Raw genomic sequence first — 15,885 nt, forward strand, 5'->3', positions numbered from 1 at the left:
CAGGGTTCAGGACAGAGACATAGAACTAGCAGCGGAACGTAGACCAAAGCCCAGAGACGGGTCAAGGCGGAGCCTTGAGACTAGACAAGGAACATAGGATGTACAACAAGGCAAGGAAGAGCTTAGGCAAGACATAGCGAAACAGGCTAAGGCAGAGAACAGAGGAAGTACTACAAGGCACAGCATAGCAAGGACAAACATGGCACGAAAGACAACACAAGACGTGGCATGAGGCAAGAGACAGAGTACAAGCACAGAGCGTGTGCAGAGACGCATGTCAGGACAGAGTGCAGGGGCACAGAATACAGGGAGCGACCGAGCAGACCAAGCAGCCATGCTGGGAAGCAACACGATACTCAGGCCCCGACCATAGGAAGGGGCGGTCTGATATAGCACCATAGCACCTGCACTTCCTGGTCAGGACCAGGGAAGGACTTCCGGTTCAATCCTCCAGGGTCAGAGAGAGCGTTGCTAAATCAGACTGGGCTGGACCATAGAGAAGGTCACATGATCAGGGGCTCCAGGAATACAGAGAGGATTGCAGAATCAGAGCAGAGACGGATGGTTACCTAACAACGGCGTGCAGCCACGAGGTAAGGCGCTCATGCACACTGCTTCAGGCATCTTGCAGCACAACAGTCACGAGGTGAGTGTGCACACTGCTTCAGGATCTTGCAGCATGATACATAAGGGGCATGGCGGGCATGACAGGCATAACGGACATGGCGGGCATGACAAGTAATAAGAATTGATGTCGCTGGCATTGAAATGGGCACTGTAGGTGTGTTTACTGTCCTCCACTCCCTGCCGACTTTGCTTTCCCGTTGACTTGCATTGGGTTTCGTGTTTCAGTCGGACCACGAATTTTCCCTATAGTCGGACGATTTCGTTCGACCCAACTTTTTAGAAAGTAGGGTTTCATGAAACCCGACTCGACCCGAAAAAAGGAAAAGTCACTCATTTCTACATACGACCCAACTTTGGAAGTGAGGAAATGGATTGTTCTCATAGTACAGGGCCCCTTTCTTTGTAATGCCTCCATTATGCCTCTTATGTATGTATGATGCCTCCACACACAGTATAATGTCCCCACAGTACTGCCATCCCCCTCCACACACAGTATAATGTCCCCACAGTACTGCCATCCCTCTCCACACACAGTATAATGTCCCCACAGTACTGCCATCCCTCTCCACACACAGTATAATGTCCCTACAGTACTGCCATCCCTCTCCACACACAGTATAATGTCCCCACAGTACTGCCATCCCCCTCCACACACAGTATAATGTCCCCACAGTACCGCCATCCCCCCACACACAGTATAATGTTCCCACAGTTCCACCATCCTCACACATAGTATAATCTTCTCACAGTACTGCCATCCCACCCCACACAGTATAATCTCACAGTAGCAACATTCTCTCTACACAGTATAATGTTCCCAATTTACCATTTCCCCACGCACAGTATAATGTTCCCACAGTCACCCACATACTGTAATGTTCCCAGAGTACCTCCTTAGGCTCCTGAGGTCCTAGTCCTGAAGTTTTACAGTTGGAATAATCCCTCTGTAAAATGGTTTACCTTTGCCTGCTTCCTTATTTTTGTATTCTTGAGCATGTATACATGCATGTAGGGGAGCAGGCCTTACTAGATGTTGAGGATTTGCACAGTAATATACCGCATGAGGATGGTGTCAGAGGAGTAAGAGATTTCTTAAAATTGAGAGAAATAGAGTAGTAAACATAATGACTTCATAGAGGACCTTCTAAAATTCACTCTTCCTCATAACCTCTTTCTTTTTGACAGGAAGTACTTCCAACAACTGCTCAGGGGTGCTGCGATGGGGAGCCCCTGTGCCCCCTCATAAGCTAATCTATTCCTGGGCTTGGAGGAATATTCAGGGATGATCATAAGTTGTGGCATATATATTTTGGATTATGGTATAGATATATTAACAACATTTTTATCACCTGGTCAGGGATGAGTGAACAATTTCATGAATTTGTCAGGGAACTCAACATCAATAGAGTGGGCCTTAGATTTACTTCCAGTTTAATTATAACTAGGAATGAGCGAATAGTTTCGGAGAACTCCTTATTCGAATGGCTATAGCATTTACCGAATAGCTGCATCGGGAACCCTGATACCTGGAGCGCTCCAAACAGGCTCTCCATGCATGTGTTGTGTCTGTCACACAGGTGCGACACATGCAGCTGCGGCTCCAAACAGCTGATTATCGGGTGCGCTCCAGGTATCCGGGTTCCCGATGCAGCTATTGGGTAAGCACTATAGTTATTCGGATAACGACTTATCCAAAGCTATTCGCTTGTAAGGGGGTGAAACACCGAAGGAGCCGAGGGAGAGTTGCCTTCCTAGCTCCGTGCCCGGAACCATCGAGCAGGGCATTAGGTTCCCTGGGGGATGCTTTAGGGGACTGTACTAGAACCAGTAACAGGAAGCCGGCAGAGCACAGGGTGGGAGAAAAGTGCAAGCTTTTCTCAGAGCAGCGCGGGGACGGGAGCAGAGAGGACGCTGACACAGGAGAGCAGGGGAAACAGGTGCAGCGACTGAACACTGAGGGACCGCAGACACAGGCGGTGAGCACTGAGCACGAGACGGGGTAAGAGAAGCCTGTCACTGCACCGCTTGGAGGGCTGGTCGCTCCCCTCCCGTTAGTGACTTTGTCACACCGACAGACCGCATGCCCTAACAAGACGCTCCCTTGCAGTGAGACCCTGCCTTACCCTGAGACGCTTCCCTGCGACCAAGGAGCATACCATAACGTGACACTGACCTGCCAAGAGAGTCAGTCCCAGGCAGAACCCCTGACCCTGGTGAGGGCACGCCGCTTCCGCAGCAGAGGGAAGAACCTTGCATACAGGGGGATACCGCCATCCGCATACCCCTTGAGCTCTCACATTAACCCCTCATACGCCAGTTGGACTATACCCAGGACCCCAGAGACATACGACATCAAGCACCCCTGGTGCCTGGGTGCCTACGTTGGAGAAGAGTGATATCTACAAGAAAGATCTCCAGGACCTGATAAGTTTCTTCCCCATAAGAGAATAACTGCCTGTTGTTTTGCACTTCTGTTATTTCTTCAGTCTCTGATATTACCTGTTACAGCATTTACTCTGTTATATTATATGTTCACCAGATATTCTGCCTGTAAATAAACCTCCCCTTTTACTGTTGGTCTGCCTGCTCCGTGGTGACATATATCTCTCCTGCACCTTATTACATTTTTGGCGTAGTCGGCAGGATGTCACACGAAGACACGGACAGAGCGGAACAAGCAGTCAGGGAAGGCCCCAAGACTAGTATCTCATTGGGAGCCATGTTGAATAATCTGCCAAGGTTTGTGGGGAACATTGTGATGTTATGGAACTGGACAGAGAGAATTCAGGGGTTACTGCGGATGCACCCCTTGGCACCAGCACTAGAGGGAGAAATAGCCTTGATGGCCCTAGAGGGGGAGGCACGGGACTCTGTCATGCATAGACTCCCCCTAGAATGAAATACTTTGCAGAAAGTGTTATGTAGTCTAGAGGAGACACATGGGGACCCCACTGACATAGGGGAACTACGGATGCGACTGTTCCATCGGGTGCAAAGAGAGGGGGAGACCGTGACCGAGTTTATGAACGCCCTACAAGAGCTTCACACTGCTATCAAAAGAAAGGATGGGGTAGGTGTAGGGTCAGTAGACGTGGTGCTCAGAGACCAGTTGGTGACAGGTTTACGTGACGGAATGATGAAGCAGGCTATGCGAGAGCGCCTGCGCGTGAAGCCAGGCATGACCTTTTCTGAAGTAGGTAGTGAGGCGCGCACGCGCAAGCAAGAGCAGGATGTGACAGGCTCGGTGGGAAAGGTGCGGAGCGGGGAGGCAACTAGCACTGAAGACAAAGTCCCCCGATGGGTGGAAGACCTGAGGATGGAGATCAGTCAGTTCCGAGAAGAAATGGCGACTTCCAGGAGAACCCAGGCGGAGGGGCCCGAACCACGGATGCGGGGAAGAGGAGCTGTTCCCCAAAGAGAAGCTACAGCTACCCCGAAAAGACGCCCTCTCACATGCTATAAAGTACTTGTGGAGAGTCCGGTCATATTGCCCGGTGGTGTCTCCAGCGGAGCCGACCATCCCCGCGGGGTTAGCGCGAGGAACACCGCCCGGAGCAAGAAGAGCAGAGGAGTGAAAATAGTACCACCAGCCTTGTTTCCATGTGCCCCTTGGTCTGGGCCGAAATCAATGGGAGAGCTGTGCGATGCCTGGTAGACACCAGTTCACAAGTGACCACCATGCCCGAAAAATTTTTTCGTAGACACTTCACAGGCGCTGCGACCTGAGTGGGGCCCAGTCATTAGACTTACGGTGGCCAATCACCTACCCATCCCGGTCGCAGGGGTGGTGTGGCTGAACATAGAAGTCTGTGGAAAAGATGTGGGAAGAAAAGGAGTAGTGTTGGTAGATGGAGAAGCTGCTCGGGACCATACTGTGACCCTGGGCATGAACGTGCTTAAAGACCTCGGAAGCTTACTACTCAACGAGACCCCAGATCAATTCTTACGACAGTGGAGTGATCAGACCCCACAGAAGAAGGTCTTTCAACAACTGATCCAGGCAGCACGGGTCCGGGAAATCTGCAGCGGTGGAAAGGGACTAGGCAAAGTCATCATCCCTGCCTCTGTGAATCGAGTGCTACCCCCTGGACAGACCGTGCTTCCCCTGCCGGTGCAAGCAGGAGTCCCACTAGAAGGAGCGGAGGTGCAGGTGAAGCCTAGCCCAGCCAACCAATTGCCGTCAGGGATACTAGTCACACAGACCCTTGCCACAGTGCGAAATGGCACGGTCCTCGTGCGCTGTGTGAACTTGGGAGAGACTGATGTGACCCTGGCTCCCAGAGCAGAATTGGCTCACATTCTAGGTGTACCAGACGAGCTGGTGCCCTCTGAAACAGTGCAGTTCACTGCCAAAGCGGAAGACTCATGGTTGGTGACGGTGAAAGCGGAGGTCGCCCCAGATCCCCAGGTGTTACAAGAAGGCCGACAGATACTAGAGCAAATGCGGGCAGAACTCACAGAAATGCCCTCTCATCAGGTTCCCCAGGTGGAGGCCTTGCTGGGGAAGTACCAGGAGGTGTTCGCAAAGGATGACGATGATTTTGGGCGCAGGACAGCCATTACCCATGAGATACCCACTGGGGACGCGGCACTGATACGGGAGAGATATCGCCAGATACCCCCACAAATGTATCAGGAGGTTAAGGGAATACTGTCACAGATGCTGAAGAAGGGAGTGATCCATGAGAGCCAGAGCCCGTGGGCTGCCCCCATCGTCTTGGTGTGGAAAAAAGATGGAACTCTACGTTTCTGTGTGGATTACCGCCGGCTCAACGCTAGCAGAGTGCGAGATTCATGTCCACTACCGCGGATAGAGGAGTCCCTGTCAGCACTGGGAAATGCCCGATATTTTTCCACACTGGACCTGGCCAGCGGGTACTGGCAAGTACCCATGTCTGAACATGACCGAGCCAAGACGGCCTTCATTCTCCTGATGGGACTATTTGAGTTCGACCGCATGCCCTTCGGGCTGGCCAACGCCCCGGGAACTTTTCAGCGTCTCATGGAGCGGTGTCTGGGGGACCTGAACTTCGAAGCCACCCTAATTTACCTGGATGATATAATCATCTTTGCTCCCACCGTTGAAGAACATCTCCGGAGACTGGAGCAAGTTCTGAGTCGGCTGCAAAAATTTGGTTTGAAGGTGAAACCCCAGAAGTGCCACCTCTTCCGAACACAAATTGACTATCTGAGGCATGTGGTCTCCGCCGAGGGAGTGAAGCCCTCGTAGGAGAAGATCGCTGCAGTGCAGGAGTGGCCGACCCCAAAAACCGTGTAGGATGTACGAGCATTCCTGGGACTCACAGGATACTTCTGGCGCTTTGTGAAGGATTTTACCGGCGTCGCAAACCCCCTCCTGGAATTGCTGAAAGGAGTACCCTCATGTGCGAAGAACAGGAATGTACACTGGGGAGAGCAACAGGAGAAGGCATTCCAGGCCTTGAAGAAGGCCCTGGCGGAGGCCCCGGTGTTGGCCTACGCTGATTTCACGCAGCCATTCATCTTGCACACTGACGGAAGTCTACAAGGACTCGGGGCAGTTCTCTCACAGATGCAGGATGGGAAGGAGCGTGTCATCGCATACGCCTGTCGCTCCTTACATGATTCAGAAAGAAATCCAGAAAATTACAGCTCATTCAAGCTGGAGTTGTTGGCGCTGGTGTGGACAATGACTGAGAAGTTTGCACAGTATTTGGCCGGCTCGGAAGTCCACATGTGTACGGATAACAATCCGTTGGCCCACCTCGAAACAGCAAAGCTAGGGGCCTTAGAACAAAGTTGGGTAGCACGAATGGCAAAATTCTGGTACAGGATCTCCTACAGGAGAGGAGTGGAGAATACTCATGCGGATGCCCTTTTGCGAGTAAACTACCGCCCGCCAGCGCTCAGCTGGGATGAAGAGTTGGAGGCTATAGAGGTTCCAGAATTTGGAGGGACTGCCAGGACGGTGGCAGCGACGCGGGAGACGGCTCAAGGAAGTACACCCGAGAATTTGTTGGAATAACCCAGTGATGAGTGGGTCCGGATACAGCAAGAAGATCGGGAAATAGCCCAGCTGAGGCGGTGGCTCGTAACCAAACAGGTGCCCGGCCAGAGTGAGCAGGCAGCCATGCCCCCTGAGATGTTGAAAATGTTGTGCCAGTGGGAGCGGTTACAGTTTTGGGATGGAATCTTGTACAGGAAAGTGTACCTACAATCTGAACTGAGCTTCGTTTGGCAAACGATCATCCCCTCGTCCCTGGTAGAACAGGTGGCTAAAGAAGCACATGAGAAGAGGGCACACTTTGGGACGGAAAAAACATTTCAGTGGCTGCAACGGTTGTTCTATCATCCCTACATTGGGACCGTCGTAGAGAAAGTATGTCAGCAGTGCCGAAATTGTGGACTAGTTAAGCCGCCGGAACAGCAAGCCCCTACAGAAACGGTGAGGTCCTCTGCCCCCATGGAGTTACTGGCCATAGACTACTTGATGAATGGCCCAGCACACCAGGGCTATGAACATTGCCTGGTAATGATCGACCACTTTTCCAAATTTGCTGTGGTTACACCTACTCGGGACCAGACTGCCGAATCTGCGGCCTATGCTATCTGTAAACATTTCATTCAAGTATACGGGTGCCCCAAGCGAATCTATTCGGATCAAGGAGCCTGCTTCCTAGGGAAGGTGATGGAAGAGTTGCTTCACTTGTACAAAGTCGATAAGTCTCGGACCACCCCTTACCACCCACAGGGGAACGGAGCTTGTGAGAGATTCAACCGCACCCTTATCCAAATGCTGAGGACACTTGAAGAAGATCAGAAAGCACGCTGGACTGAGTCCGTCCACGAATTGGTGTGGGCATACAATAACCGTCAACACAGTACCACAGGGTTCACGCCCTATTCGCTGTTTTTTGGCCGACCCGGGAAGGGACTGACTGAATTGGCGTTAGAGCCCGAGGAGGACTACCCGCGGACGGGGGTGTACTCCTGGGTTCGAGAACATCGTCGCCGGCTACGGACCCTTCAACGGTTGGTGCAGACCCGCCTCCGAGGGTTGGAACACCCGCAGGTCCCTCCCCAGAAGGGGACAGCCCTACGACCAGGGGATCGAGTCTTAGTCAGAGAGAAGCGCCCTAACAGCAAATTGGAGTGTCGGTGGGAGAAGAGCCCGTATAGGGTGAAGCGATGGCTCAGTAGGCGAGGACCCGTCTGCGAAGTTCAGCCTGAAACAGGTGAAGAACTCCCCACTTGTACATTACATCGTAATATGCTGCGTCCCTGTTTGTGTCAAGATCCTCCAGTGGTGCCATCTGTCCCGGCGCCCACGGTGGCTGAACCCGTGTTCATTCCTGAGGACGAAGAAGACGGAGACTCTCTACTCCTTCAGGGAGACCCGGAAACTGGGCTGGTGCCTGAAACGACGGAAGTAACTGAGGAGGCTCCAACTTCCACTTTTCCGGTGGCTGATTCCACAACCTCCACAGATCTGAGGCGTTCTGAACGATCAACGGCAAGTGTGCCCGCCAGACGCTACGGTCAGGACAAATTCATCTGGCAGCAAATTGTACGAGGTCTGGACGATTGTCAGCAAAAACTCCAGAAACTCTCGCCCGTGGAATGGCGAGCTCACAGAGAGGGGGAATGTAAGGGGGTGAAACACCGAAGGAGCCAATGGAGAGTTTTTTTCCTAGCTCCGTGCCCGGAACCATCGAGCAGGGCATTAGGTTCCCTGGGGGATGCTTTAGGGGACTGTACTAGAACCAGGAACAGGAAGCCGGCAGAGCACAGGGCGGGAGAAAAGTACGGGCATTTCTCAGAGCAGCGTGGGGACGGGAGCAGAGAGGACGCTGACACAGGAGAGCAGAGGAGACAGGTGCAGTGACTGAACACTGAGGGACCGCAGACACAGGCGGTGAGCACTGAGCACGAGACGGGGTAAGAGAAGCCTGTCACTGCACCGCTTGGAGGGCTGGTCGCTCCCCTCCCGTTAGAGACTTTGTCACACTGACAGACCGCGCGCCCTGACAAGATGCTCCCCTGCAGTGAGACCCTGCCTTACCCTGAGACGCTTCCCTGCGACCAAGGAACATACTGCAATGTGACACTGACCTGCCAAGAGAGTCAGTCCCAGGCAGAGCCCCTGACCCTGGTGAGGGAACGCTGCTTTCGCAGCAGAAGGAAGAACCTTGCATACAGGGGGATGCCGCCATCCACATACCCCTTGAGCTCTCACGTTAACCCCCCATATGCCAGTTGGACTATACCCAGGACCCCAGAGACAGACGACATCAAGCACCCCTGGTGCCTGGGTGCCTACGTGGGAGAAGAATGATCTCTACAAGAAAGATCTTCAGGAACTGATAAGTTTCCTTCCCATAAGAAAATAACTGCCTGTTGTTTTGCACTTCTGTTATTTCTTCAGTCTCTGATATTACCTGTTACAGCATTTACTCTGTTATATTATATGTTCACCAGATATTCTCCCTGTAAAAAAACCTCACCTTTTATTGTTGGTCTGCCTGCTCCGTGGTGACCTATATCTCTCCTGCACCTTATTACACGCTCATCCCTAATTATTACCAGTTATAATTATTACTAGATGTACTAACCCAGGTAGAATGGGATTGGACTCTAGGGACACTCATCTAACATAAACCTACAAGCCCTAATAAATTATTGAGGTCAGATAGCCACCACCCCATCCCCCTAAAAAAAAAGGAATACCCAAGGGTCAATTTTTACGATTGAGAAGAATCTGTTCTAATGTCACAGATTTTAATATACAGGAAATAGACATGAACACCAGATTCAAGGAAAAAGGATACTCACAGTTCATTTTGGATTTCGTACGATCATTTGCAGAAAAACAGGAGAGACAGACATGACTCCGCACCTAACCAAGAGACCAATCAAAAGATGGGATAACATGAATAATAATAACTTGCGACAGAATGACCGTATCTTTAATATCCTCAGAATACACTGGGTGTTGTGAATTCCCTGGCTCAGACTTCTGAGCCGAAGCTCCCCCTGCTCCCTCCGGTGGTTACTGGAGGTAGTGGAGCTGGCCAGATTGACAGAGGTCTGCCACCTGATGATGATGATGACGATTAGAGATCTGGGATTACTGATTGGAGTATTTAAGTCTGCAGACTTCCTTCAATCCCTGCTGGTGATTGCTTTCCTGTGCATTCTGTGGTCTGATGTCTCCTGCCCTGATCCTACTATGTTCAGCTAAGTGGTTCATTTGCTAATCCTTTGCAACTGATCTGTTTTTGTCTCTCTCTGCTTGTGCGGGTTCAGCTTGCTCCTCTGGGGGCTGTGCTGGACCACTGCTCTTTATTTTACAGCCGGTTTCATTTTGTTCATACCCCTGTTATATTGGTCTCTTTTGCTTTGCTTCCGGGTTCACACCGGAGTGCTGATATAGTGGGGGCGAAGTCGTGTGACTTCAGTGTTTTTTTTGTACATCAGACGTGTTGGATTTTTCAGGGTTTTTGCGTGATTGCAGACAGTGTCTTTCCTTTCCTAGCCTATCTAGTCAGTTTGGGCCCCATCATTTGCTCAGTCTATTTTTCTGCCTGCATTTGTGTTTCATCTTGTCTCACCGATAATATATGTTTGGGGGCTATCTATTCCTTTTGGGGTCTGCTCCGGGGCAGTTTAGATTTCACCTTTCTTGCTTTAGGCTTAGTTAGCTCTCCGGCTGTGCCGAGGCATCTAGGGCATCGTAGGTACGCTCCATGGCTACTGCTAGTTGTGTGGATAGGATCAGGGGTCTGCAATCTGCTTAGTTACCAACCTTTCTGGTTTTCTGGTGGCCTAGCCTGTTCCTGCCATCCTCCTCGGTGACCCATTCATAACAACTGGGATATACTTTTGACCGACCCAAACCTGAGGGGTGCTGTGGGATGTAATCTCACAATAACTTTCAGAAAGGGTTGGTCAATTAAGGACCAATTAGTGCACAGTTTCTGTAAAAAACCTGCGCCCAGGTGGATTTGGCTAGATAAAAGAATCTGCGGTTTCTTTAGATGTGGAGAATGTTGTACCTGTAATTGGATGAGACCATGTAACTCTTTCTCAATTTCCTCCATGGGTAAATCCTTTTTCCAGAGGGAAAAAACTTTAAAAAGTTGTTAAACCTCAGGTCTTTTATATGTGGCCACATGAACCTGCCCCCAAGAACATGCCCCCAAGATGATGCCCCCAAGAACAAGCGGGAGTTTAGGGGGAAGGTAGGGCAGCATTTGGGTGATATTGTGACGTTTCAGGAGCAGACAACGTCTAAGAGTGGACCCTCTGGGTCGCGGATCTGGAGCCCCTGGGCCGAGCACGCCAGGTGATGACCGACCCCTATACAGGGATCGTTAAGGGGCAGGACCGCAGAGGTCAGAACTGCGACAGCCAGTACCAAGAGGGGCGGCTCACAGGAGGCACGGATGGGTGTATGGGAACTGGGTACCAGGAACACAAGGAGTGTACACGGAAGTGCGCAAACTACAGATAGTGCGAGACCGGTAGCCGTGAGCACGTATGGCGTATAGCGAGTAATACGTCCGGAGGTAAACAAAGCAGGACGCGTGCCAGGAGCACGACAGAGTACTGAATGGAGCAGCAGTCGTGCCAGGAGGTGTTACAGAGCACAGGGACAGAGTGTACCAGGAGGTACGACAGAGCAAGGGACAGAGACAGGATACTAGAGTGTGCCAAGAGGCACTACTGAGCATGAAGCAACGTAAAAGTTCAGAGCAAGTGCTAGGAGCACAATAGAATACCAGACAGAGCAGAGGACCTGAGAACAGCGCACGGCCTGACTGGGACTAAGCAGACCAAGCCAGGAAGCACAACAATAATCAGGCACCTCCCATAGGGGAGGATGGCCTGATATAGCACATGACCACTACAGCTTCCGGGTCAGGTCCTCCATTACCATAGAGGAGACTGACCCGGAGACAGCACTGACAGGAGCGCGCAAGCGCAAACGTGACGTGTAGGAGGAGCCCCTAGGACGAGAGCTGCGCGTGCGCACCAGACTGAGGCCCCGGAGGGACTGCCGTCCCAGAGGGAGTGACGTCAGGACCGAAGCCCCGCCTCCTGGTGAGCGCGGCATGACAGATATGCACCATGGTTGGGACATTAGTGAGACACGTGAACAGTGTACATCAAGGTGACACTGGAGACATCTCCTTTTGAATCACTGAGGTGATTAAACCCAAAATGAGAGGAGGTGATCGCAAAAGATGGGTCCTCCAAAAGGCAAGTGACATGATTTTTAAACTGGATGCACTATTCCCTAAGGGACTCGATGGGTAAATTTCCTATGCCTGTTTTTTATGAATACAGCCACATTCTGGATTACATTTTTGGATTTTATCCTCTACCTGTTGCTACTCAGTTTTATGTAAATGGGGTTCACAAATTGTTGTACTTCATCAAGATATCTGAGCTTCTATATCAGAATAATTTCTTATCAGTTATATCCCACATGTACTATTTAGTAATTAACAAGTGTGGTGATTCTTGTGTATCTCTAATTATGGAATAGGGGTCACATTTGACCATTTAGGAATATACTGTGAACCATTATCCCACATTTGTAGTGATAAAGCAGATCTACATGCCTATTGTACGATGAGAGGATGTGCAATACTTGTATTTAGTCTCCCGTGACGCTGATCTCAGGACTTCTCTATATTGGTAGAATGCAATCCAAATTCATTATGTACTCCGGCATGGAAGCCATTCTTCTGGACATGCAACAATCACACAATGACATTAGATAAGCTCCAAAAAATTTAAAAAACTCTGGCATTCATAATAAAGTGTTCATGAAAAAACCAATCAGTTCCAGATGATGAGCATATACAGGTATAAAGATTGGTGCTTCAGCCCCAAATGAAAGACAGATAATTCATCGACGTTTCAGCTTTACAATGCCTTTCTCAAGACATATTTGTGAGGAGGGGGGTCCTAAATTTCCTGTGGTGGAGACTCACAAGTGTCCCGTGGCCAGGTGAAGTGCGCCATCAGATGAGCTACTACAGCCCATGTGGCCGCTATCGTGCCTGTGAAATGAGAGAGCTCTGTACGGCTCGGCATCGGACACACTGTCCTTCGCCATCATCTCAATTTCAGTGATATCCTCATTCCCATGATGGTAATACGACTGAATATTATAGTGAATGATGGAGTCAAAAGCTCCTGATCCACCATTTAGCCTTCGCCTGTGAGTCTGCGACTCTGAGAACTGCAGGCAAAAGGACGTCACTACATCACACCTGTAGTATAGAGCCTTAGTATTCACTGCACATACCGGAGGAAAGTACCTCAGAAATGGGGTTGGCTGAATAATGTGTATGTTTGTTGGTTTGTTTTTTTAAATTGAATTGTGGGGGAATCATATTAAGTGAAGGTCTGTGGGGGTCTCGTACTGAGTGAGGAGGCTGTAGTGGACTGTAAGGGCCTCTATTCTAAGTGGAGGTCCTCATCTTACGTGTAGAAGGTTGTGGTGGCCATAATACTGTCTGAGGCGCTGTTGGGGGCATCGTACTGTTTGGAAGCCCCTCATTCTGAGCTACATGGGCACAAAAGAGGACAATTTCCTGGTGATGAGTCAGATGAGATAAGTGAGAAATACAGACCTTTGGCCTATCTGATTGCAAACTTGAATTAATATGGTGTTGTGTGCCAGGAGGGAGACATCAGTATGTTCTGAAGGAAAGCAAAGATATAATGGCAGTGGGAATCTGGATTCCATGTAGAGATTATAGCACAAAGAGCAGGGCGAGGTCTTTAGCTCAATCCAGAGGGCCTACTTAAACGGTACAGAACTTTTCCTTGGGGCAGAAGGTAATTTTTGAAAACCTTTTTTTAAACCCCTCTGATTAGTGCGATCATACAACATACAAGCCTCTGATGGCTCCGGTGATGCACTGTACTACTGTAGTGCCGTGTAATCATCACTGCCTGTCAGTGTAATACTAACGGCCCCATACACATGAGATAACTGTTGGCTGAACTGTCATTTGGCAGATGGCTATTTCTCCCGACTCCCCCATAGACACAAATATTCCAGCTTTCCTGTGGTCTGTAAGAGAGTCGCCTCCAGACTCCTCTAGCGGAGGATTATCTACAGGAAGAACAAACAGATTAGCCTCTGAAATTCAGGATTCTAGATCCTTCTCTGCCCTGACATGATCTGTACGGAGGCCCCCAAATACATTATATGGTCGGCCAAACCCCCCAAAATCAGTGCTTTCATGTAACTTTAGTCTAATGTGTATGGGGGTGATAAAACGTAACGTATTGGACGCTGCCTCTGTCCCGGCTTCATAGACCTTTGTACATTGCACATTTTTAGGCATGTAAGTATTGTAGTAATTAGGCAACCCCATACTATTGAGTTCTTGGGGGCGGAGGGCATTCAGATGGACTCTGTCACATCGTCTTAGGCTAGTTTCACATTAGCGTATGGCTGAGCAGCGGAGGGACGTTGACTTCCTCCGTGAAGCTCCGCCCATGGCGGCACATCCTCCGGTCAGCTCCGCCTACGTCGGCATGCGGCATGCGTACCCTATCTTTAGCATTGGGTACACAGGCCGTGCCGATGTATGTGGATGGCTCCACATGCGTCATTTTGATGGTGCGGCAAACAGCGTCGAGCGCAACGAGTTGCATTTTGTTGCGGTTGCCGCACCGTCAAAACGACGCATGCGGAGGCATCCACATACATCGGCATGGCCTGCATACCCAATGCTAAAGATAGGGTATGCACGCCGCATGCCGACATAGGCGGAGCTGACCGGAGGATGTCTGCATCCCACTGCAGCTCAGCCATACGCTAGTGTGAAACTATCCTTAGATGCCATGCTTGCTTTTCACAGCAGCAATTGGTTAAACTGCCAGGGTTTTTGTTGTAGCCGCACCTGTGCCGTCCCTGCAGTGTACATCTATGTTCTGGGGCCCAAAAGAGTTTAAAAAAAAGTTTCACTTGTGGCCCAAAAGAGTTTAAAAAAAAGTTTCACTTGTTAAAAATTAATAAAATGTTTCTTCTGCTTTTTAATGTATTTTTCTTTTTGCAGTAATTGTTAGAGCCAATTTTCTTTTGAAACATTTTAATTTCTGCTTTTTTCTGGTGTTTTTCTTGTAATCTAGGAAAGCCTAAGGCCAGAAATAAACCCCATAAAACACTGTACATGGAGACTTTGGGATCAGATAATTTCTGTCCATGGTGTTTGTGGAGACAAAAAAGCTTTTATAAAAGCCTCAAACTTCTGTGTGTGACTCAGAGCTGAGATCTAATGTGATAGAAGATTACAGTGCGGGGAAGACGGGAAACCTTCATATAGACGGCCGGTGGGGATGGAGTCAGTGACCGACTCTGGACAAATATGTTTCTAGAGTAGTAGAAGATGAAGATGTCGTCCTCACCATGAAGTAGTTATTTCTCCTGTCCCATGTAATGAATATCTCCTGCAGTATTGCTAATGCCGATTCCAGTGTCGGTAAATGAGACGAGAATTAGCGTTATGGAAGATGAGTCTATGAGGAACGTATTCAGCGGCCGACTCCGAGGAAGAAACTGCTTGTTGTCTGTGGCCTAAATATATAGGTTTTATTAGTAGATGTAAAGAAGGAAACTAAATACTGTAAAATAATAAATCTCATATGTTTCCCTTATTATCTCCAGTAATTGTATTATTACACTGGATTCTTATGATGTTACATCGGCTCATCTTCTCATTCAGGTCTCTACAATATCGGATCCTCTCAGTGAAGATCTTCTGTATAAGAGAATTTTCCTAATGTACCCATCAAGGATGGATATGGACAGAGACAAGATGGCGGAGAGGATATTACACCTCACCCTAGAGATCCTCTTCCGGCTTACTGGAGAGGTGAGAGATTCTGATGACGTCACATTACATCATTCTTATCTATGGGAATAACAGATGGACAGAACTGGAGAGGTGAGGACTCTGGAAATGTCTGTAGTGAGATTTATTAATGTGTCTCTCCATATCCAGGATTACATAGTGGTGAAGAAGACCTCTAGTGAGCGCTGTCAGGACCCTGTGTCTGAGGGTTGGGGAGGACCCCTGAACCCAATCACTGGGCCTCCACCTCACCCCCTGATACATGAGGACATCAATGACCAGAAGATCCTAGAACTCACCTACAAGATGATTGAGCTGCTGACTGAAGAGGTGACACTGCTGGGAATGCTGGGACATTATACAGTAACACTATGAAGGGATCAGGGGGATGACGGTA

General features: G+C 49.6%; 1 protein-coding gene across 1 annotated transcript in view; it reads left to right on the top strand.

Moving 5' to 3' along the window:
• The window catches only part of LOC141047311 (uncharacterized), a 75,434-nt gene that overhangs the window by 30,556 nt on the left and 28,993 nt on the right, over nt 1–15,885 (top strand). Inside the window, exons 2-3 of the mRNA XM_073542371.1 lie at nt 15,360–15,509; nt 15,639–15,818. Of these exons, the coding sequence (XP_073398472.1) occupies nt 15,417–15,509; nt 15,639–15,818 (273 nt within the window). The 5' untranslated portion in view covers nt 15,360–15,416. The remainder of the gene's footprint in view (nt 1–15,359; nt 15,510–15,638; nt 15,819–15,885) is intronic.

The sequence above is a fragment of the Dendrobates tinctorius genome, unplaced genomic scaffold (assembly GCF_039654945.1).
Source record: "Dendrobates tinctorius isolate UK_male_01 unplaced genomic scaffold, ASM3965494v1 ptg000126l, whole genome shotgun sequence".
NCBI classification, from domain to species: Eukaryota; Metazoa; Chordata; class Amphibia; order Anura; family Dendrobatidae; genus Dendrobates; species Dendrobates tinctorius.